Source organism: Paracoccidioides lutzii (genome assembly GCF_000150705.2).
Source record: "Paracoccidioides lutzii Pb01 unplaced genomic scaffold supercont2.7, whole genome shotgun sequence".
Classification (NCBI taxonomy): domain Eukaryota; kingdom Fungi; phylum Ascomycota; class Eurotiomycetes; order Onygenales; family Ajellomycetaceae; genus Paracoccidioides; species Paracoccidioides lutzii.
The window spans coordinates 435,894-459,374 of record NW_015440953.1 but is presented as its reverse complement, the minus strand read 5'-3'; the positions used below and the strand labels follow the sequence as shown (position 1 = coordinate 459,374).

The window sequence follows — 23,481 nt, the reverse complement described above, 5'->3', positions numbered from 1 at the left end:
AGGGTGGGCAGCTTTTAGGCTAAGCTAGAAGGTAGTTATATATACAACATAGATGCAAACACGCAGAAAATGTAATACAGACATAGACATAGATATAAATACAAAAAAGATAACTTAATACAAGCCAAAATTGTCGGAGCAAAAGAAGTGAGAGGCAAGAAAAACAACGTCAACGAAGATTCAAATAGGATAACCCCTTGACGACGCGGAGGAGATCGAGATCATTGAGTTATTAATAAGCAAAAAAAAGAAAGAAGAAAAAAACGAAAAAACAAAGAGAGAGGCGGGGGAAAGAAGGAATGATGAAGACAAGAAAGACAACTTCCAACTTGATAGAAAAGAAGTTTCAGTGCCTCAATCAATAGAGATGTGAAGAATTGCTTAATCATAATCACCCAGTAGAGATATACCGCGGCTTGGTAAATGCGTACTCCAATTCTTATACCTTGACAATCAATTTGTCGCCAAAGAGCATGACCTCACCAGCGAGGAATACAGCGCAAGTCAAGGCAACGGCTGTAAGCATGGCGAAGGTCTTAGCCAAAACCTTGAGGAGACGGATGCGGGAAGGCCAGGTGAAGGTTCTCCAGGCATCCAGCAAACCAATCTTGCCGCTACCACCCAGGATAACCGGTTGGACCTTTCCGCCAAAGGTGCGATCGAACGGTACAATAGTCTCCTCTTCCTTGGGGAGTAATGACGCTGCAACGCGAATCATTGTCACGGTTGCCGGAATCTCCACAAGGACCACCAGGGCCCACGAGAGAACAAGAACTCCTAGGGCGATGAGAATGTCAGAGTTGGGGTTGTATTCTGGGTCCGAGAATGACGAGTTGCCCTGGTTCACGGGCCACTGAATAAGCCTGAGTCCAAGCTGTGCTGGCAGGTCCAAGGTGAGCTGTGAAGCAGCCGAGCGGAGAGCAACAGCAGGAGCGATTTTCACCCAGCTGCTGCAGCCTGGAATGCGCCTCCAGAAGGGCCGTTCAGAAGGTTTGGAAACGACAATATGGACCCAGGCAAGCTCAAGAGGAGCAGAGACTACATCGGTGGCAATCAGGATCAGGGACTGAAGAGGATCGGGGTTGCGATGGTGGGAAGAGAGGAAGAGCTTAGCGAGCAAAGTGCGACATATGCCCATGCAGAGGTACACGTTCAACCCACGAAAGCGCGACCAGGGACCGGCACGGGCGCGGAGGTGAAGGATAGCGGTACGTAGACTGCGGGTGATAGGACCTGGCGGGGAGAAAGCGGTGGTATCAAGGGAAGAAGAAGTATTATTTATGGGTGATTTAGACGAGGAATCGGGGATGGTAATAGGGGTATAAATATCAGGGTGCGGATCTTCCACCACAGTCAACATTGCAACCACCATGCCGTAGGTGTATTGGAACTGTTACATGGAGATGGAAGGAAAGAGTAGAATCAGCAGGAATTGTCATTGTATAAAAATCTTGTCTTGAAGGTTGTCGATGATGGATGGGATTTTGTTCTATGGTGGTTGAAGCGTTAAGGAGTAAGATAGTTACATATAAAGACACATACAGCAAAAGCAACCAGGCCAAACACAATGGTGGTGACAATGAACACCAGCAATGCCCAAGCTGACAGGCGACGAGCCCCTCCATGGCCGTTGTCATTTGGAGAATCCAGATTGAGCGAGGCGGCCTCCAGCCCTCTACGGGCCAGATGTTGGATCAAGGCAAACATGGAAAGACTTGGTAAACTTGATATAAACTTATAAACTTAGAACCCGGGAGAATCGCAAAATGAGGTAGTTATGTAAATGAAATGGAAACAAGGAGAGACACAGGTGAGCAGAGAGAAAACAAATGTAGAAAATAGTAAGATGATAGAGGAGAGGGAAAGAATGAAGATGTCTGAATGAGTTACGGAGCACGCACTGACTGAGATAATTAGAACCACGACGTAAGATAACCACTAATCCCCGGATACAAAGCGTGTTTCATAATACCCCGCCGAACCAGGATTTAAAGAGCTATAATATAAATAGAAGGCGGGCAGACTAGAGGGAACTAATTAACTTAACTAGTTAACTATAACTAACTAGTTAGTTGAATATTAGTTAATAAGCAGTAACTCTTTAAGATTTAATTTAGTTGACTATTTTGCCAGATATGAGGGTCTTTGCAGATATATGTAGAAGCAGTATGAGATACATAAACAAACACACATCTGTTCTCTAACTTCCTAATATGAAAGAAGACTTCGGTGAAACAGTATAACTGTCTAGAGATGTGGTAATCTTCAGGTTGTCACGGTCATTTACTTATTGAAACATGATCGATACAAGATCTGTAAGAACAAAACTGTGTTGAGGATTGTACTCTCTCTTATGTCGGTTGATCTGACTGATGATACTTCTTTTGAATTCCGAGAAATGAGTTGATTGCAAATACTGCTCTTCTTTATTTTCATGACTACTTGACATTTTTGATATGTGATAGATCCTGCCTGTTAATAATTTTATCGCCAAATAGCAGTCATAGGTATCTAACTTGAAATTATCAATTTCACAAACGGATTTGAAAATGAGCCTGCTGAATGTAACGGACGTGCTGCCGAATACGGCCCTAGCACTTCCATATTGAACAAAAAGACGAATTCGCTAGAAGGAGAAAAGAAAAGAAGAGAAGAGCGAATAAAAGCTATGAAGGTAGATACAGGTCAGGCCGGTAGAAGGATTATCGGGGCTCAGAGTTTTGGGTTCGAAAGGTTATCCTATACCCAGGCGTTAGCCTATTACACTGAAATCTGATCAGGTAACTATTTGACAAGCAATAGTTAACTAGTTAGTTATGAAACATAACTACATGATCGGCCTCCTTACACCCGTGACTGTATAACCCGAATCATCCGATTGCAACGCCTCTGCCCAAGGTTACGCTCCTAATCCTGCTCGTATTGCTATACTTATAAATAAAGCCTTGATTTTATTTCTCTTTTTCTTTGATTCTGACCTTTCTATAGAAGAAGATGGATAATTCTTTTTGCCTATAGCAGTTTGTTATCGATCAATGAATTAATTGCATAAGCTGAATGAATTTTTTTTTTTTTTTTTTTTATCATGGGAAACTTAAGTTAGTTATAAGCTCAGCCTGACTTGCATAAAGATTACACATAAGATTTACAAACATGATGGAAGTGAACAACTAGTTTAACTAATAGTTAATTGAAATCTATTATTAAGCTTCATTCTATTTTGATGAATATTCAATAATCGTGAAAAATAGCTCATATCAAATGACTACAATAAATGAAAAAGAAATCAACATCGTCATGATCATAAGCTCTCGCCAAGACATCTTCTTGGCACCGCCCGCTGCCTTCCACGTCATAGAAACTATCTCTACCTCTTCAAGGATATACATATTACCCCGCCTTTATACGAGATGATCGAACAGGATCATCCCTGCGGAAGGATATGGGAATTACGCCACTGGCAAGGCATCTTCCCCCCCCCCCCCCCCCTAATCGGATAGAGCGGCATCTTAGCGTTTCATCAAGAAGGGGAGACTGGTAGAAATCCTATATAGATAGTTATCTCACCCACTGTTCAGAGGGTCAGCGATTCGTTCTCACTCTTATCAGATCTACTTGGAAAACGCATACAAATCCCTATATTACCACTTGTATCCTTGATTTCTAGTTATCTCTTCTGTTCATAGGCATAGCTCGCCTGCTTCCTTATCTAGTCAAGCCTACCCATCCGGCTTCCCATAAACCAATCCTACGCGGCGACACTGTTGACTCTCTTGTCTCGGCGCCGTCTCGCTACAGTTCGAATCGCTCAACCTGACTGCTGAAGAATCAGTCAAGCTCAGACGACATGTCACATCCTGAAGATGGTCCTGAAACCCAACCTGCCGCTGGGGCGTCCTATACCCAGCAGCCGTCATACACCTGAACCTCACCTCTCAGGAACCATGAGGTTCCTGTACCGACCAGGCATTTTGGCATGAGGGAACCCTATGTCTATGATGGAGAAAAGGAGATAAATATCAGAGATCCGCAGCCATTCCAGGGCAAAAACTTGACTGAATATCACACTTTCTATCGAGCCCTCGAGCGGAAGTTCCGTCTTAACCCAACCCAATTTAGCACCCATGAAGTTCGAGTCTTATATGCTGTTAGCCTCCTTGTACCTACCCCCGTGACCACCTAGATGACCAAAGAGAAAGAATTAGAGCGTACGAAGGCGACTTCGACATGGGAAGAATGCAAAACCTTCCTCCTGAATCAAACTGAAGATCACCGCAATCATGGCTTTACAGCAGCAGAACGGTTCAATTCTTTCCTCCAAAAGGAGGATGAATCTGCTGCCGACTTCAATGCAAGATTCGAGGAATACTGGGAGGAATTGCCAGCTGATAAGGATCAGCTGAAGACCCAGCTTTACTTTGCTAAAAATTGCTCTCAAGGGTAAGGGCTACAATTTATCAATACCAAAGCCCCCCCAACCAATCGAACCGAACTTGTCAATCTGGCTGCTCGTATCCTCCACCAAAGGGAAACAGAAGATAGAAAAGGTTCGAAGAAAGAAACTACCTTCAACAAAAAACAACAGGAAAACGGCGCCATGGCGGCACCCAGACATCTGATAACAAGCCTCATTCAAGGAGTGATTTCTCTGTCACCACTGAAGAATGGAAGAAAAGAGGGACAGAACGCTTGTGCTATACCTGTGGACAGAGTGGGCACTTCACAGGCATGTGCTCCAAGGGCAAGAAGGGTATGAATAAGAGTAGTACTCCTTCAAAAGAACACCACTTTGCTTGCCAATGTGTCAACCAAGGACCAAGAGGAAGGTTGACAATTCGAACGTCTCCGAGTTCATGTCACAATAGAACTTTCTACGCCTAGTGGGCCGCAGAAGGTGCGGTGCCTAGTAGAGTCTGGGGCGGATGCTAATTTCATATCCCACTCCTATGCATTACTGCGAGAGTGGAAGAAGATAGGTCCCCCTAGTAGGGCAAGATTCCCTGATGGAACGATGTGTCATTGCTTTGATACTATACAGGCAAGATACGTTGCCACTGATTCAGAAGGGACTTACTAAAGTTGTGATTTGTTACTTAACACTGTTAATATGGTGGATGAGGACCTCATCCTGGGACTTCCGTGGTTACGGGATCATCCCCTATCATCATCGACTGGGTCACTCCAGGCATGGCGGTACCGGCTCACCGACGCGCAAGTCACTATCGAAACCCCTGAGGAATTCCATAGGTGTAACAGAGTTGAAGGCTATAATTATTATTCTATATGACTGCGGACTTGAGGATAGGTGTCATCATGGCAGCACCACAGTTGACAACTCTCTCTGTTGAAAGGAATGGATGGATTGAGAGGCTGCTGGCCAACTATACTGATGTCTTCTCAGAACAAGAGGCATCAAAGTTACCGGACACGAGGCATGAGATACACCTAGTTGAAGGTGCTACAGCACCATATGGATCCCTTTATAACCTGTCAGTAAAAGAGTTGGATGTTCTCCACAAATATCTTGAAGAGATGCAGTCAAAGAATTGGATACACACAACAACAAGTCCTGCTGAGGCACCCATTCTCTTCGTACCTAAGAAGAATGGAAGTCTATAGCTTTGTGTAGACTACAGAGGACTCAACAAAGTGACAGTTAAGAATCATTATTCTCTACTCTTAATTGACGAGATGATTGATTGATTTGGCGGAGCGAAGGTGTTCTCCAAGATTGACCTTAGAGATGCCTATCATAGGATTCGCATCAATAAAGGTGATGAATGGAAGACAGCCTTCCGAACCAAATACGGCAACTTTGAGTCTCTGGTTATGCCATTCGGTCTTCGCAATGCCCCTGCCACCATCCAGGCCTATATTAATGAGGCCTTGTCGAACATACCATGTGTAGTATACCTGGATGAAATACTTATATTCTCTCAAGATGAAGAACAACGTGACAAGAGTGTTTGAGAAGTTATGGACAGACTATTGAAGCTATAGTATGCCAAAGAGTCCAAATGCTTATTCTTGCCCAAGAATTACAGTTTCTTGGTTATATTGTCGGGGTAGCCGCCATATCGATGGATTGGAGCCAGGTCACCACCATAGAGGAGTGGCCAGAGCTGCGAACATTTAGAGATGTTCAAGAATTCCTAGAATTCGCAAAGAACTTGTTAAGTGGGAAGATTATTCAACATCGGAGAACTCGTGAGAACCACTGCAGCATTTGAAAAATGCTGAGGAGGAGATCAACAGATATGAGGCAGTAATAAAGACCGCCCTGTTGCACATCAAAGATGTAGAGATGCCTACCATTGAGAGCACTTCCTTTTCCCCACTGTTTTATTTTTATTTTTATTTTTATTTTTTTGTTTTGTTTTTGGAGGTGTCTTCATGGTAGCTCCCTGAAGCTTTGTGGCAAGCATGACGCTCTTCTCCTGTTTTGCCCTAGAAGGTTTTAAGGAGTTTAATGAGGTTATGCAGTGCAAAGAAAGTGAAGTAAGGAATATTCCACCAGAATAACCCCTGAAGTGGAACAAAAATCGCAATGTTATTGGGCAAAGGCCTACAGGTAAAAACTATCAATGCCAAAAGTGCCTGCAAGCGAGACATCCTCTGTGCCCAAGGATCTTATCTTTCACCACCTCTTCCCCCCCAAACTCTTTTTTGACATTGGGGACAGAGGGCATGGGCACCTTCGACTACAAAGACTTAGCAACACGACACTGAAACAGTTGGTATATAACTTACCAGCTGACAAAGAACCTGAGTCATCTGTTCTAGCTGAAGAGAAATCTTCTTCAGAAGTCGCACAGTCTCTGTGGTATTTCCAGAGACAGTGCCAGTCGCCCCCTTCTTAAGAGTGGTTATCCGCAGATGTTTTTCCACCTCAGAGACCCACTTTAGAGCTTCTTTTTGAAGCTGAGCTAAGGATCTCCCCAGCACTGACAGAGTCCGCCAACACCTAGAGGTCTGAGAGCCTGGCCCTATCCTGAATTGGCACCTATCCAGAACAGTATCGCTACGGTATGTTCTGGAGGAAAGACATACAGGAGGACATGAGTCTTTGTTTTTCGCGCAGTGAAAACAGCGTGAATTTTGACTGGGACGACTGCAGAAGATTCCTCCATTTTTGAGCTGTTTGGAACAGCGGAGGCAGCAAGATGTGCCACTGAGACTTTGGGAAGGCACCTCCTCAACAATCTCCTGCACTGTTGCTCTCTCCAGAGAGGAAATAGACACTGCTCCGGAGCCCTCAAGAACCACTGTGCTCAAAGCGCGAGGAGGTTATGGGACTGGGAAAGATGTGGGTGCAGGAGGGATGACTGTCGCAGCCTCAGGCACAGGTGATGATTTGATGACAGCCTCATGGCTCGCCATCTCCTCTAACCTGGCCTTTTGGGCTGCAACAGATGTAGCAGCTGCTCATATTATTTACGTCTAGAAGCACTGCTCCAACATTAATATCTCACTCTCTTTGCTTGATAAATGAAGCAGAGAAGGCAAGAAGAAAGAATAGTACTTGGAGTCTTCTATTCAACTTCTTGAGAAGGCTGTATTGTGTCCATTAGCACTGTCATGCCTCTATATTGAGAGATATAGGAGCTAGACTAACCTGGCAGAAGATAAGGAGTTTGATTGATGGAAGAAGAATCTATCCGGGTGGTGAGATTCATGATATAAATTCTTTGTTTACACCACAATAGGTATGAACGGTTGCTGCATAACAAAGACCATTACCCAATTAGGAAGTTCTGAGGGCATCAAGGACGAAGCCCTAAATGGGAATTGTTGTGATCACGGGATCTTGCCAGGGACATCTTCTTGGCACCGCTGCCTCTTACGTCATAGAAACTATCTCTCTGCCGCGCCGCCTCTACTCTACATCTAAGGATAATATTCTCTCGCCTTTATACGAAATGACCGTGCAAGGATCATCACTGTGGAAGGATATGGGAATTACGTCACTGGCAACGCCTGGAAGGCACCTCCACCTCTAATCGGATGGAGCGACATCTTATCATATTCATGATGAAGAAGGGGAGTCTGATAGAAATCCTATATAGATAGTTATCTGACCCACTGTTCAGAGGGTCAGCGATTCGTTCTCAATCTATCAGAGTTACTGGAAAACGCATGCAAATCTCTGTATAACCACCTGTATCTTTGATTTCTAGTTACCTCTTCTGTTCGTAGGCATAAGCTCGCCTGCTTCCTTATCTAGTTAAGCCTACCCATCCGGCTTCCCATCAACTAATCCTACGCGGCGACGCAGTTGGCTCCGCGACTCGGCGCCGTCTCGTTACAATAAGATAGTCTCTTATATCTTTCAACTATACATACTTAGATCCATAAAAAAAAAACCCCGAAAAAAGAGAGCAGACAAAAATAAAAAAGTCAATTAACAAAAGAAAACAGAATAACAGTGTAAGGGGCTGCGCCCTTCCTTTCCAGTTACTCAGGCTCCGCCTTCGTATAACCCTCCGTCATTCTTGTATAGCTTCTCCTTTATCACCGAAGCTCCGACTCTTCAGTCTTCCTTCATATAAGCCTCCGCCACCCTCCTATAACTTTTCCTTTTATTATCAAGGCTCTGTCTTGATATGATCTCTCTTCTTGTCTAACGATTCCTTCTTGTTGTTCATACGTGTGTAATTATCAACTGTTTTCAGTATCTAGCCCGTTACAAATAGTCTTATCAAAGTTAAATTTAAATTTATTTTTATTTATAGTAATTGTAATAGTTTACAAGTAGTAAATTTACTATCTTTTATATAGTTACTGCCATGGCTCAACTAGAGTCTGGATGATAACAAGACAACAGCTTCAATTCATCTATCTAACTAGGCACCTGCGACGAGAATACTAAACTGGGGATTAGAATGTGGAATGAACGAGCAGCCGAATATAAAGAGGTAGAGCGGATCAACCTTTCGGAGCAGAGCGGGTCAACCTTAATCCATATTACAAGCAGCTACGCCGTAACAGTTACAACTTGAAGAAACTGTCCTCTCTTATTTTAAAATCGAACTTATTAGACTAGAGTTTTTTTTTTTTTCTATACAGATTAACTTACTATTAGAAGCTGATTATTTAAAATATACTTTAACTCTCTCAATTTGATCATATAAGATAAAGTGTATAATATTATATACTTTGCAGCAGCAGTTTTTATTTGAGAAATTTGATATAAAGACAGCTAAAAGAAATTCCTTATTTAGAAGCTTGATGACGGTGATGAGAAGATATTTGATTACATTAACTTAATCAACTCAGAGCTTACTAGAGAGCATCCTCGAGTTAATGTTAGTAACTAAATAGTTAAGTTATTAAAATTAATTTGACATGACAAGTATAACTCATATCACAGATAGAAATATCACACTTTTAAAATGCATATGCACCTCAGTTTAGACCTTCTATCAGATGTGGATTCAAAAGTTGACTCATAAACCCTAAAATGGAATCTGCCTTTTAATAGTACAATGTACATCAGCTAACTGAGCATAGTTAAACCGATCCAATGTAAAACAATATTATTACATTCTCGGATTTTCAGATTTTGAAAATATCTCCCTGTTTACACAAATCCCCTCTCAAGACATCGAAGCGCAACTTTTCAAAGAAAAATCCGGCATGTCCATTTCCTGAGGAGAGAGTCAAAAGGGCATTTGAGGTCCAGCCGAACGGGTTGTGAGTAAGCGTGGTCTTTGATCAATCAGCAAATAAGGGACCTATTGGAGGGCGACAAGCTCAGGTCTAATTCTGCCATCCCTTCGTCCGGACAGTCAAGGGTCCAAACTTACACACTAAATACATTTTCTGCAGGCATAGCACATTAAAAATATAGGAGTAACTAACTATGATCCATATCTCTCTCCCATTCTCTTTCCCCCATCCCCCTCACTGTATGTGTGTGCGTATTTGTATGTTGCCCTCACCCTCTGGTCTGATCTTATCTCTGCTCGATCTTATCTCACCGCCTTCCTCCGCATAGCCTCCGGGTATTCAATTGTTCCGTATTCCGAGCCGAGGTTCCCATCCCGCATCTTTTTTTTTATTAGTTATCTCATATCTCTGTGTCCCGCCGCATTTTCTCTCTCCTCCTCTCTCCCCTCTGCACTCGCTGTGTTATAGCTTACCTTGCGTGTTCTGTTTACTTGCCTTTTTTTTTTTTTTTTTTTTGCTTTCTCACTTTCTTTTTTCGTTTGCTGGTTTAGCTGTGTTGGCTGTGCCTTCAATCGCTTTGCCTACGTTTTGTCCTCCTCCTTGGTGGACCTTCCAACCTGCCATCCCTCGACGCGACATGCCTTCCTCTACATCCACCATCTCTACTCCAGTCCCCACTGAGTTAGAGTCACCAAAACAAGCCTCCGCCGCTCCCAATGCTACCGTTGCCCATATCAAATCCTTCGTCGCGGGTGGTGTTGGTGGACTGTGTGCCGTGATTGTCGGCCACCCTTTTGATTTGGTCAAAGTCCGGATGCAGACCGCTGAAAAGGGTGTCTACTCGGGCGCTGTTGACGTCGTGAAGAAAACCATTGCCCGGGAAGGCATTGCCAGGGTAAGCCATTATTGTTTATTTATTTTTTATATATATATAGATATATACTTGTTCCACAAAACTCACAGCGACACCGAAAATATAGGGGTTATATGCTGGTGTTTCCGCTCCGCTCGTTGGAGTGACTCCTATGTGTATGATTTGATATCCCTTACCTCTCTCTCCATGGGTTAGTTGCCATCGTCCATTAGCTGACTTTTTGTCTCTGCAGTTGCCGTGAGCTTCTGGGTACGTTCTCATGCATATACATACATACATATATATATATATATATATATATATGCATTCTGTTATCACTTAACCCCTGACATTTCGTCGTCTGCACTCTGACCGCCAATCTCATCCTCTCTCCTCTCCAATGTATACAGGGTTACGATCTTGGGAAAACCCTTGTTCGCAATTTTTCCACCGTCCCCGTTCATAATGGGACTCCCCAGTACTCCATCTCCCAGATATCGGCTGCCGGCTTCTTCTCCGCCATTCCTATGACCCTGATCACCGCTCCTTTCGAGCGTGTCAAGGTCCTCCTTCAGATCCAGGGTCAAAACCCCCCTCCACCTGGCCAAAAACCCAAGTATTCAGGTGGTATTGATGTTGTTCGACAGCTGTACAAAGAGGGTGGTGTCCGCAGCGTATTCCGTGGAAGCGCAATGACCTTGGCTCGTGATGGCCCCGGTTCCGCTGCTTATTTCGCCGCGTACGAGTATATTAAACGAAGCCTCACACCAAAGGATGCCGACGGAAATGTTACCGGTGAATTGTCCCTGCCTGCCGTGATCGCTGCTGGTGGCGCTGCTGGAATTGCCATGTGGATTCCCGTGTTCCCAATCGATACAATCAAATCCAGGTTGCAAAGCGCAGAAGGACGACCTACCATTGGTGGCACCATTCGCGGGGTATATGCAAAGGGCGGACTTAAGGCCTTCTTCCCTGGTTTTGGACCTGCATTGGCTAGAGCTGTACCCGCAAACGCAGCTACATTGTGTGTCCCACTCCCACACCTATCCTTTTGCCATATAATATGTATCTGATTGGCCACCTACATTACGATATGCTAACGAAAATTGCATTCATAAACAGCCTTGGGGTCGAGCTGGCTCACAAAGCCATGGCCAATATGTTCTAATTGTTGTGCCCTGATAAATCAATAATACACTTGGCTTCAGGCACACTGATTTTAAAGACTGTTCTCAACAAGATGATGTGAAAGCCATGATACCCATGTTATAATATATTTCTCTCTATATATATATATATATCCATCTGCAGGATGGATTTCTTTAGTATATATTCCCTTCGATGCTTTCATTTTTCATGCCAGGCATTTGCTTCGAAATGGAGTTTCACTTATATAGATATTTTTTCCCTTGTTTTCTACATGCAGGTATGGATACGGTGCCTGCGTCTCATGATTGGTTATTCTTTCATGTTTTCGATCTCTCTGCATCTCAATAACCATTCCATCCGCTAGCTATAAAGCACGTAGAACGTTGTTATACCTATTTTATTACAATTATATTCATATATTGAGCTTTTTCTGCATATACGTCACTTTAGTAGTTGAGCATAGAGCTTGCCAGTCCGTTTGTTGCATATAGACGTTTCAATTGCCCGGCAAACCTCAAACCAGTAAAATCATGTTTCCCTCTCCCTCCAGAAGAAACAAGGCATACCACCATACCTGATATTTTGATTTGACATTACTCCGGAAACACCACGTAGAAGCAGTCCGCCGACCGCTTCTTGCTTTTCCCTTGAATATGCTCATGTCTCCATCTACTGCATAAACTTTCCACCACAATATATACACGTATCAAACATGCCACAGAGGATGTCAAGCAATTTTTCACTCCGACGCTGAGGCTTAACCCCACCACCTGCAGTGTCCGTTTCCGGTTCAATTGAACTAGGACATTCGATGAGATCGGCGTCCAGAACTTCACCACTACATCCCGAACAGCGTTTGGAGATCGACGGATCTTGGATGGAAAGGAATGTCAAACCACATCGAGCTGGATTCTTGAGAATTAGCATGGGTGAGTTGAATTTTTGCAGAGAGGGGGAGTGTGTTCAGGAGAGAGAATGCAGGAGAAAGAAAACACGGAAGACACACTAAACACATGTCCCTCCGTACATTGGGACTCATCTGGTGAGTACCAGTTAATACCGCTACCACATATATCGCAGAATTCAAACACATCATGGGCTGCCCATGATGCACCTTTGTGGCTTTTAGCGGGTATCACTTTGTCAGTTTCAGGAGCCGCTGTAGGTTCCCCGGAGTGGGGAGAGTTCGACTGGAGCATGTCATATATGCATTTTAGCTCCAGAGACAGACAAAGGTTGAATGATTCGGACAGCCACTCTGCAGTCGATTTCGCAGCTTGTAGCAGATGCGGCTCATCTGAAGGGTCATGATCCGTAATCACGCAGCAGACAGCCGCATATTGGAGCTTTCTTGCCCAAGAATCAGTTAATCGACGCCTGTGGCTCTCATGGAGGATGAAAGCGAGAACATTTGCACGGGCAGCCCTCATGCGATCGGCTGTTAGTTCCGGGGGATTGGCCCAGGGCAGCAAAACGGAGCCCGGTTCGGCTTGGTCCTGGTTCTGTTCCTGGCGCGGTGGTGCGAAAACGATCCTTGAGAGCTCGCGGGCCGTTGTGGTATATTCTACCATATCGCTTGGGTGGACTGTGAAGCATGCTGCAATCCAGCCTCGATAGCTGGCAAGACCCCAGGTTCGGGCAGTGGACATTCCTCCCAGGTCGTGGTCGAGGTCGAAGCGGCTGCAAAATCCTCCTATTTGGCTGGAGAGATATGCACTTTGCGCGTTTTCCACGTCCAAATTACCAGTGACAGTAGTTGGTTGCGTTTCTGCAAATGTGAACTGTATGGAACGGAGGGAGGAAGTAAATTGTACTACATGCAAGGTCGGAATAACAGATTGCGTGTCTGTGGTGGATGTCATTGCTGCCCCAAACGGGTTCTTAGCAAGATAGCCACTTGTGATGTTTATTAGGCGGCATAATACGCACCGGTAATTGGCTCCCATTCTTGAGTGTTGCCTTCTACTCCTACCTCTGGTCTCAGTGCGTCGTAGACTGATATAGCCAATCTGGGTTGCGAAGGACTTCCAGGGTTGCGGTTGCGGGTGAACAAGCCATCGAACGTAATGACAGCGAATCTCCCAAGTGCTCCCACGGCCAGAGACGGTAGAGATTCATTTCCAGCACCCTCCCGCAGTCAGTAAATTAAATTGCAAACTCTCGTATGGGGCAGTGATATGTCAACTTATTTACCTCAATGTCAATCCAATTCAACGGGCCTTGAAAGTTCATATCCTGGATCTGCTCACCCTGAGAAATTGGTATAAATTCGCTTAATTGCATATATAACCTGCCATCAGAACTTCCATCTTCACTCTCTCCTGCAACTTCTCCGCGTTGTGCATTAATCATGAAAACCTTGACCTTAGTCCCATGTAAAATGGCCAGCAGAGATGAGTGTTTTCTAGGATTCTCTTTCTCGTCCAAACTCGGATGCCAGTGGCCCCATTTAATATGGGAAATCATATGCATGGATCCCATGGCGTGGCCCAGAAGAGATTCAGGCAGCACCTGTGGATACACCACAGCCGGTGCAGGTAGCTCATAATGGAAAATAACCTCTACCGACAACGTCCTCTGAATGTCAGATCCACTGAGATCATGTCTGACACTGATCACAGTTATGTCGTTCATATCGTTTGCAACTCCCAGCAGGGCCATGTTGCGTTGGGCGCGCTGCTCATGTCCGAGAACATTTTTATTTTCAAACGGAGGACTCCAGCAAAAGGACCTCACATGTTGTTTCCGCTGTAAAACTCGGCTCTCATCCTCCGCCAACGGGGCAAAGAACTTTCTGAGTGCAGTATTGATAATCGCAGTCCTAATCCACTTTGACTGGCCATCTACCAGCTCCCATAAAGATAACACTAAGTTGCTTGTCAACACTGCGAGGGCATGCCGGCTATACCTAGCCAAACGCTGTGGGGACCAAGACAAGCCGACAACATGGCTAGTAGACTGCTCTTCTCCAATGGAAAAAGTTGTCCCAGGCTGAGGAAAGATCATGGGCCAGTCCTGGTTAGCGAAAATGTTGGCGCGGAACTTGGTCACGGTCCACTGGGATCTTGAAGGTGCTCCTGTTGTTGTCTCGTCCGTCGATGGCTTTGTCTTGACTTGCGGAAGCTAAATTAGGGCGTTAGCACATTATATTCGATAGATAAGTAATAAATAGGCTTTTTGGACTCAATTGGAAGAGGTAGTATCATCCGTATTCAGGTGCCCTTTCGCGAGAACCAGGGTGGTTTGACAGACCAATACTTGGACATATTCTCCCAGCCCAACAGCCAGGTCGCCATCCAGCGACCAGGAAACGCAGTCAAAGCAGGATGGAAAAAGAGTGAGTTCGACGGGATCGAGCATGATGACGGCTAAAGTTGCGTTGTTTGCTGTTGGAGAGTATACCACCAGAACTACCACACTACATAATTCATGTTTTGAAGTTTGGTCAACCAGAGCTTGCGTTGGGATGGAAGACAAAATTTATGAGATGGGTCGCCGCGGGGAATAAAGTAACATCGAAACAACGCTGGACCAATTTTGACGAAATATATGAGTTGCGTAACGAGGCCATCTACGGGCCTCACGGTTTAGCTCCTCCCTTTTGATAAGGTCTTTTACTTAAGCGATAGTTTGAGGGCATTTTCAGTGAGGGCGCTACAATCTTAATGTTACCAGCCAGGTACAGAGCGAAACTGGAGTAATGGCATAAGATTAGGTAAATTAAACTTTTTATCACCAGTTCGTAACTGGACTTGAGACTAGATAATTAAATTCTACTTATTTATCATTTGGAAGGGAATCCAAGTCAAATAGTTTTCCAGCAACCGCATCCCACTCGTCATCCCATCGCCGTTCGCTTTCCTGGAGTGCACCTTGGCGAAGTACAGCTAGTTTCTTACCACCATCGCCAAAGAGATCCAGAAGGTGAGCGAGGAGTTCATCAGGGCTCCCAAATCCAAGGCCATTTATGCCTTCCGTTACCAGTTCTGGCCACGACTCGTATCGACTCCAGCCAACAACCGGGAGCCCAGCTCCAAACATGTCCACAACCTTCATGGGCAAATCAACGCCGCTGGTGCTGGTGTGCAAACACACACCAAGAGACGCACTTGCGAGAAGCTGAGCGTAATCTTGCAAACTTAGCCATGCTGATTTAATTACCACTTTATTAAGTTTGCCTTCGGCCATTAAGTTCGCAATTCTCGAAAGGTACATATCACGCTGCGGTCCCTTGCCGGTTATTATGACTCCCAGCCGTGGCAGGCCATAATTCATTGTGGAGGATCTAGCTGAGTAGCGACATAAAGCATCGATTAAAATCGAGAAATCTTCGTCTGGTGTCCATGAAGTCGAGCTCACGAGAAGGCGACATGCCCCATTCCTCATATCACGGACAAATTCTGATGTCTCTGGGAGAGACGAGAGGAAGGCATACTTTTTATCATCGTTTTGAAAGGGCTGGAAGAGGGCAGGAGGCCGATCATGCAAGACAAGAATGGGTGCTTTTATTTTTAAATCATCGCGTAATTGTCGCGCCATCGCATTACTGACGCAAAAGTTCGCCTTAGAGAGGCGACCAAACGAGGCCTCATGGGACTTATTAATCTTCACCATCGGGTGGCCTTTACCCAGTTTCAATGCCAGGATGGAGTATCCAAAATTATGCCAATCAATGATCAGGCGGCTGTTGCGAAGTTTGCACACAAGGTGTGCAATCACAAGGGTGGGAGCCGCAGGTGGATTCTGAAACGAGGAACTCGATATATATCTCAGCCACCAGAACGAAAGAAAGAATAAAAATATAGGGCAGCAAGCATAAGCATAATAAGGTGGATCCCACTCAGATCCTTAGCAGAAATCTCAGGGGTAAAAAACGGGAATTAACGATCCATGGAAGTGCATTGACGATGACTGACCTGAACTAGCATCCATTGCGCAGGTTTTGACCTATATGCCACAGCAAGCCATAAGCACCATGTCTGATGCAGCAGCTTCAGAGCAGCAAAAACTGGAAAAAGGTATCTATTGCTAGTTCTGAGAAAATTTGGAGGTGAAGCTAAAGGCACAATAACCACTCGAGGATTTTTCACCAAGTCAGGGTGGACAGCCGAACCTGATAGTTGTGCAGGGTCAATAAAATGTAGGTAGGTTTTCCAGAGGAGAGCAAGGCAGGCACGGCATACTCGTATATCCAATAACGGAGACATCGCAATTATGATTCGCAATACTCAGTGCATGATATTGCATTCGTGGGCTGCGACCAATATCTCCAAGCACCACGATCTGAACTGATGAAGTAGGGTTACGAATGCGTTGATTGGAATCTGAGGGGGGGGTTCGACTCGTTGGTTGTTTCCGCTCATAACGAGATGGCAAAATAAATAGCAAGGTCGATATAACCAGAGTTGTGAAGAACAACGCTCCCGCGCCAATTGCTGCCAACATGACAAGTGAAGAAGAACCAGAACCAACTGCACAGGGCTATGTGCCAGGTTTCGAGCAAATACGGTGTACCTTTCCCTTCCCCTTAAGACACCTGCACCAGAGTCCGAACTATTAGCATCAACTCTGACGAGGTCTACGAGGTGACAAGTCAAGACTCGCACACTCACACGCAGAGTACTTGGGGGCGGGTAGTTTATTACAGCTGAGCTTCGCTCCTTTGCTGTTCCATCTTCTTCTGCTGCATTAGATAAGATCGAATGTTTCCCATGTTAAGTTGGCGGTTTGCGGTTTGCGGTTTGCCGCTTTTCCCTTTCTGGAGCCAAGTCTCTGCCGGGGAAATAGTTAATCCGCCGTTCCAGATTCTCGGCTTGCCGGTCGGCACCCGAAATCGGGATGCCGCTGCCCCCTCGCAGCTAGCCCAGATCAATAATAATGGAAAGTGGTTGGATAATCACAGAGGCTTAAACCTTGGAATTTAAAAAAAGTGCTGTTTCAAAATTGCGTCTTTTTTACTTCCAGTGTCCACTCAATGTTTCCTCAACGTTTTCATGGGCCATACTTCTCCTGCTTCTCGACGCCGAAGCAACTCTTGGGGATGTCTAGGCGCTAGATAAGTGTGGTTAAGCAGGGCCTAGGGAGCGTCTGGTGGAGAATAATTATAGAGATGACAAGTATTGTTGAACGACTACTTCCCTGCCTATACATGACTACATTCATGGATACCTACATCTGGTGTGCCCAACCCCACGTGGGATCGGAGCATTGAAGATGAGAGGTTGACCCGTTGTTGCTGTTAGACTACAACATAGTCTATATTGGAACTAGTGACGAGCACAAATTCCATAGAGGGTCATGACATCCCTAACAAGATTTGACTGTTAGACCAAATGTGCAATCGCGTAGGGATCACCTGATCCCTATGTAATTGTTGGTTGGGCGTATTGTGTGGGATGGTTGAACCTTCTATTCGGAGGAGCTAGCTAGATTATTGCTATATTACATACAAGCGATCACGTGTGGGCGGGGCGGTCGCTAGGGCAACGCCACCCAGGCGGGCGCCGCTACACCCCCCCTCGCATCGCCATGCGGGATCTCGAATGCCATATGCGAAAAAGGAAAAACTAGCTATGCCATCCTCGAATCCATCCAAATCATGCTACATACATTAAGTTTTGACATTCCTGCCTTTTCCGCCTGTAAAACCAAGTAAACCAAGGAATCGTTGAAATGCCACTGTGCCCAGGGGTTTAGTCAATGTGAAGGATAGATTGCTTGATTGATTATGTAGCGATCGCTAGCTACGCGGAAGTTATATACGGTGCGGATTACATAAGAAGGCGGATAGGCCTGACACCCCCACTCACCGATGTAACTGTACTCGAGATTACATACAAAAAATAGCCTGTAGCTAGGTATCGGTACATAATTTGACTGGAAAACCCATATTGTTGAAAAACCAGTCATTTCCTCTATATAATCATTTCCGCCCGCTTACCGCGTCTTCTAATATCTGCCGCCATAGGGTATATCTAGTCGCCCCAAGCGGCTTGGTCAGCCCGTCTGCCGCGTTCTCGGCGGACGGGATGTAATCAATCGAGATCTCGTTCTTGCGGACAAGATCCCGAAGAGTATGGAAGCGGACCTCTATATGCTTAGAACAGCGCGGAATAGCCTCACTTTTGGCCAGTTCAATTGCTGATTTATTATCCGCCCGAATTGTATACGCCAGCTTATTGGCCGGTGATTTGATCGGGCTGTCATTATCATCAAGATTATTGAGCTGGGACGGCATGAAGCCGGCATCCTCCAGCAATTCCTGGAGGCAGACAAGCTCATAGGCGGCCTCTGAGGATGCAATATATTTGGCCTCAGTAGATGATTTCAAAACACCTGTCTGCTTGCTGCTTCGCCAAGCAACGGGACCCCCTGCCATATAAATGACATATCCGGTGGTGGAGCGGGAACCCGGATCACGGCCCGCCCAATCAGCATCAGCGAACGCCACAGGTTCTATATCCGCGTCTTTTCGGTAGGACACACCTATGTCAGGCGTGCCTTGTAGATATCTAAGAATTTGCTTGAATGCTGCCCAATTCTTTGAGGTAGGGCGAGAGCTGAATCTCCCTAGGAAGCCAGCGGCGAAGCTTATATCAGGGTGTGTGTTGGCAGCGAGATATTGCAGAGAGCCAACCCCTGATTGGTAGGAATGTAATGTAAATTCCACTGTATAAGCAATCAGTTCTTCATTATCACTCATGAAATCAACATTCTCCTCCATAGGGGAGGATGTTGGGTGGCAGTCATCCATTGAGAATTCCTCAAGCAGGTTCTTTATGAACAGTGGCTGGGACAGTGATAAAGATTCAGCATCCTGATCAATCTTCATTCCCAAATACCAGTTTGATTCACCCACATCCTTGATCTCATAATTAGCGGCGATCTGGGCTTTTGTCCATTCAATATCTGATATATTCGGACCATATAGGCGAACATCGTCCACGTAAATGGTTATATAGATCTTGCGGACGTCATTTATGAAAAAACCAGCATCATGAGGACTGACATGGAAGCCTGTTTCCAATAGCATTTTTCACAGCTCCTCATACCATAATAGTGCTGCTTGCTTCAGGCCATATAGTCCCTGCATCAATTCACATACCAGATCACCGCGTCCCTCACAGAACCCGGCGGGTTGGTGCATATATATATGTTCATTGGCGGGAAGCCAGGCATTTAAGAATGCTGTAACCATGTCAATCTGCAGAACATGCCATCCTCAGGATACTGAGATTGCCATAAGCGCTCGGGAGGTGGAGGCCAATACAACTGGTGCAAATGTCTTTGAATAGTTGACACCCTTTTCTTGATAATTGCCGCAGACTACCCAGCGGGCCTTATATCATTTGATTCTACCTGCATTATTAATCTTTTTGTCGAACACCCATTGGCCACATAGAATCACCATATCTGGGGTCCTTTCAACTAGCCGCCATGCACCAATCTGCTTGAGGCGGTTAATCTCCTTAACGCAGGCATGGAAGTAATATTTCCAATCTGCAGACGCCCGAGCCCGGGTGAGGTTCTTTGGAACTGGCAAGCTGGCGATCTCAGGGTCTGCAGGGACGTCAGTCAAATTGTCAGTGAAATCCCCCACTGAGGCCTCCCCCACTGAAGTAATATTCTCAGTGGGCATTGGAGGATCCTCCATCTCAAAAGCAGACCCTGGGAGGGCAGTAGTGTTCTGCACCAAAAATGTTGGAATCCACGCAGTAATCTCATAGTCTATCCACCAATTATTTGTAGGGTGTAGAAATACTGGAGGGGCAGATAGAAACTCCCTGTCCACCATGAAATTGTCTGTTGATAAATCACATTGGGTGGAGGGGATTGCAACTGCGGCCACGCGGGCGGCGGAAGGCAGGTTCTTGGCACCTTGCTCAGGCGGGGCCAGAGGATCCGCCAAATGGAGATCTTCTTGAAATATTACATCTTTCAATGTGTAAAGGCGACCATTAGAAGGATCGACCAATCTATAATTAGTAAAGCCATCATAGCCTGTAAATATAAGCTCCTGCGATCGCGAGGCCATCTTCATATTCGGCTTGGGCACTATTTTTAAATAAGCCTTGCACCCCCATCGGCGAATCCCGCGTGCGGAGGGCAGGGCCCCGAGCCAAGCTTCATATGGGGTAACCGGCTTCAGATCCGGATCCTCTACACCATTATAGAGCTTGACTGATGTTGGCATAAGGTTAAGCATTTCAGTCGCCACAATTACCGCCTCGCCCCACATCTGGGGGGGGGGGAGGAGGAATCTATTAATAACATTCAGGCTTTTTCGATAATCAGGCCAATAGAACGTTCGGACACACCATCTTGCTCATCTTGCTGCGGAGTGTGGGGTGGGGTTGGTTCCCATTTAATACCCTCACTCATCATATAGGCGGCTGCGGCGTTTGAATTCAACTCACCGCGGTCAGAGTGGATAATCGCAACACCGCGATTGAGCAGATTCTTCATAAATTGGTTGAAGGTCCATATATATTTTAGAGCCTCATTGCGGTGCTCCAATAGGAAGGTCCACTGCATTCGCGTGGCATCATCAGTGATCACCATCGCGAGCTTCTTACCTGCATAAGATGGTGTATCTTCTTCATTACCAAGCGTTTCTCCACCCCCAAATAGGTCCACTCAGATCTTAAGACCTTTGCGGGTGGCACGGCGTAGCGGGGCGTTTTTATAACTTGCACATTTATGCTTGGCTTTAACGCACGTGGTGCAGAATGAGAGCTTCTTTGGGCTGATGATGGCAATTCCAAAACGGGGCTCCCGCGACATTTTAATTAGATTCTCCTCACCAATATGGCCCAATCGCCGGTGCCACTCATCAATCAGTAGCTGCTTCGGCATAATGGCGGGTAGTCAGGTTGGTGGGGACAAAATGAAGGTATCAGTATCCGGATCCTTCAGGTTAATTAGCTGCTCCACGTCATTGTGGTTGAAAAGACCCAGTGATGCAGCATTCAGATCATAATCTGTTGATATCGCCCTGGGCTTTGGGACCGCCAAGTATGCCAGTGGTCCAAGCTCCAGATCATTCATAATATCCCCGAACATAGGGGGGGTGTCGGATAGAACATATATATTATTGAGATTCAAATTCGCATAGATGTCATTTCCTGTAGGTGCTATTATCTCAAAGTAATTTCCAGCGTCCACCTGCAGATCACGGTGAATATAGCCCTGGCGCTCCAATAGGCCAGCAGATATGAGGTTGGCGGATAAGCCTGGCACCAAATAGACGTGGTCGAATTCGATTAATCTTTCCCCGACTGGGATGGAGGCGACCCCAATCCCTTGAACCTTCAAAGTAGCCTTATTGGCCACTTGAATCGTAGGGCCGCTAACCTCTGTTATTCAGGAAAATCGTGATTGATCACCTGCAATATGACATCCGGCCCCGCTATCCCATATGGTGAGCGGGTTGGCGATTGGTTCAGCAGAGTACGCAGGCACCCCAATGACCTGCACTAGATTCGCCATTTGGAATGTCTCAGAGCTGCCATTTGCAGTTGGTGGGGCCTTTTTGCCCCCACTACTCTTCTTATTATTATATTTCTCTATTCTCGCCGCGTTGGCGGTCCTCCATTCTTCAGGGGTGCTATCTGGATTGGCTGCCCAGCAGAGCCCGCCATGATGATGCTCGCATTCCAGGCAGATTGGGAGGTCAGAATTTGAACGTCTGCCCATTCGATAGCCTCCGCGTCCCCTGGGTCGGCCCCCACGGGCCAAATTATTTTGGACGTTGCTGCTATTATTGGAACCCGCAGCCGCGTTTTCAGCCTGAGCCATGTTGGCCGAAGAATTAGCCACCTGGGCGGCCTTCTTGGCCTCTTTGGGGGGGTTCAATCGAGAGCGTATTTCCTCCATGATCGAATGAACGTCCAACACGACAGACTTTGATTTGGACTCTTGTACCTCCTCAATTTTCTTTTGCACGTAGTTTCGCCATATATTGGGAAGTGCAGAATAGAACACGTGGAATACCACGTCATTTGGCAGTAAAATATCAAGTATTTCCAATTTCATAATAACGTCATTGAACTTATCGAAAAACGCGTGTACGTCGGTGACTTGGACACCACCCATTGATGTAAATGCCAGGACTGCTTCCCTGCAGAGCTGTGTTCTTGGGATGGAGAACTCCTCCTCAACTGCGTGCCAAAGGGAATAAGCGATCCTGCCCTCATCATACTTATTAAAACGGGGCCTAATGCTGGCTGCCAATGCGTTCGAAATGAATGTGTAAAGCCAGCGATTTTTGGCCTCCCAAAAAGGAGCCCATTCAGGGTCTCCATCAGGGCTTTTGACTTGCTTGTCCTCCAATATAACCCAGCATTGAGCGTCAATTAGCTTGGCCTTCATATTCGCATGCCAGGAGAGGTAATTCGAAGATCCGACCAGAGCGTTCGGCTAGGTGGCATACATAGTATCCTGTTTGAACTGGCTGATCGCCTTGCCGACGCAGCTATCCGGGTCGTAGAGGTTATATTGCATTCGGGACCTCAAGTTCAGATCCCATGCTGATGGTCGACCCGTCGGCGGATTTGCAGGCATTGTGGCCCTGTCATTCTGAGCGCGGAGCCCCTCCAATTAAAGTTGAAGCTGCAATTCTTTGCGCCTCTCTTTTTGAAGTTCTAAATCAATCTTTTGACGTTCAAGATCCAATCTCCTCAGTTGCAATTCTTCAGAGTCAGTTGCCGGCAGCGGGTTAGGGGTCGCCGCAGGCGTCTCCACCCCATCTTCTGAAGGAGTTGGATTGGCATATTCAACACGACGTAGGCGGACCGGCCTCACCGTGGTAG

At 45.8% G+C, this 23,481-nt stretch overlaps 4 protein-coding genes across 4 annotated transcripts; 1 reads left to right on the top strand and 3 right to left on the bottom strand.

Moving 5' to 3' along the window:
• Nucleotides 1-439: 439 nt before the first annotated feature.
• On the bottom strand, nucleotides 440-1,707 carry PAAG_03453 (hypothetical protein; the record flags this gene model as incomplete). Its single annotated transcript, XM_002794862.2, has 2 exons — nucleotides 440-1,390; nucleotides 1,543-1,707. 2 exons carry the CDS (start codon nucleotides 1,705-1,707, stop codon nucleotides 440-442), a joined length of 1,116 nt encoding a protein of 371 aa, XP_002794908.1.
• An 8,599-nt stretch (nucleotides 1,708-10,306) lies between these two features.
• PAAG_03452 (carnitine/acyl carnitine carrier) lies at nucleotides 10,307-11,690 on the top strand (the record flags this gene model as incomplete). The annotated part of the gene is made up of 5 exons (XM_002794861.1): nucleotides 10,307-10,564; nucleotides 10,650-10,698; nucleotides 10,776-10,792; nucleotides 10,933-11,546; nucleotides 11,645-11,690. 5 exons carry the CDS (start codon nucleotides 10,307-10,309, stop codon nucleotides 11,688-11,690), a joined length of 984 nt encoding a protein of 327 aa, XP_002794907.1.
• Nucleotides 11,691-12,340: 650 nt separating this feature from the next.
• Nucleotides 12,341-15,031, bottom strand: PAAG_03451 (hypothetical protein; the record flags this gene model as incomplete). The annotated part of the gene is made up of 5 exons (XM_015844974.1): nucleotides 12,341-12,576; nucleotides 12,678-13,535; nucleotides 13,601-13,799; nucleotides 13,865-14,794; nucleotides 14,924-15,031. The coding sequence occupies 5 exons, from the start codon at nucleotides 15,029-15,031 to the stop codon at nucleotides 12,341-12,343; spliced, it is 2,331 nt and encodes a 776-aa protein (XP_015701948.1).
• A 417-nt stretch (nucleotides 15,032-15,448) lies between these two features.
• Nucleotides 15,449-17,116, bottom strand: PAAG_03450 (chitobiosyldiphosphodolichol beta-mannosyltransferase; the record flags this gene model as incomplete). Its single annotated transcript, XM_015844973.1, has 3 exons — nucleotides 15,449-16,414; nucleotides 16,588-16,784; nucleotides 16,855-17,116. 3 exons carry the CDS (start codon nucleotides 17,114-17,116, stop codon nucleotides 15,449-15,451), a joined length of 1,425 nt encoding a protein of 474 aa, XP_015701947.1.
• Nucleotides 17,117-23,481: the final 6,365 nt, after the last annotated feature.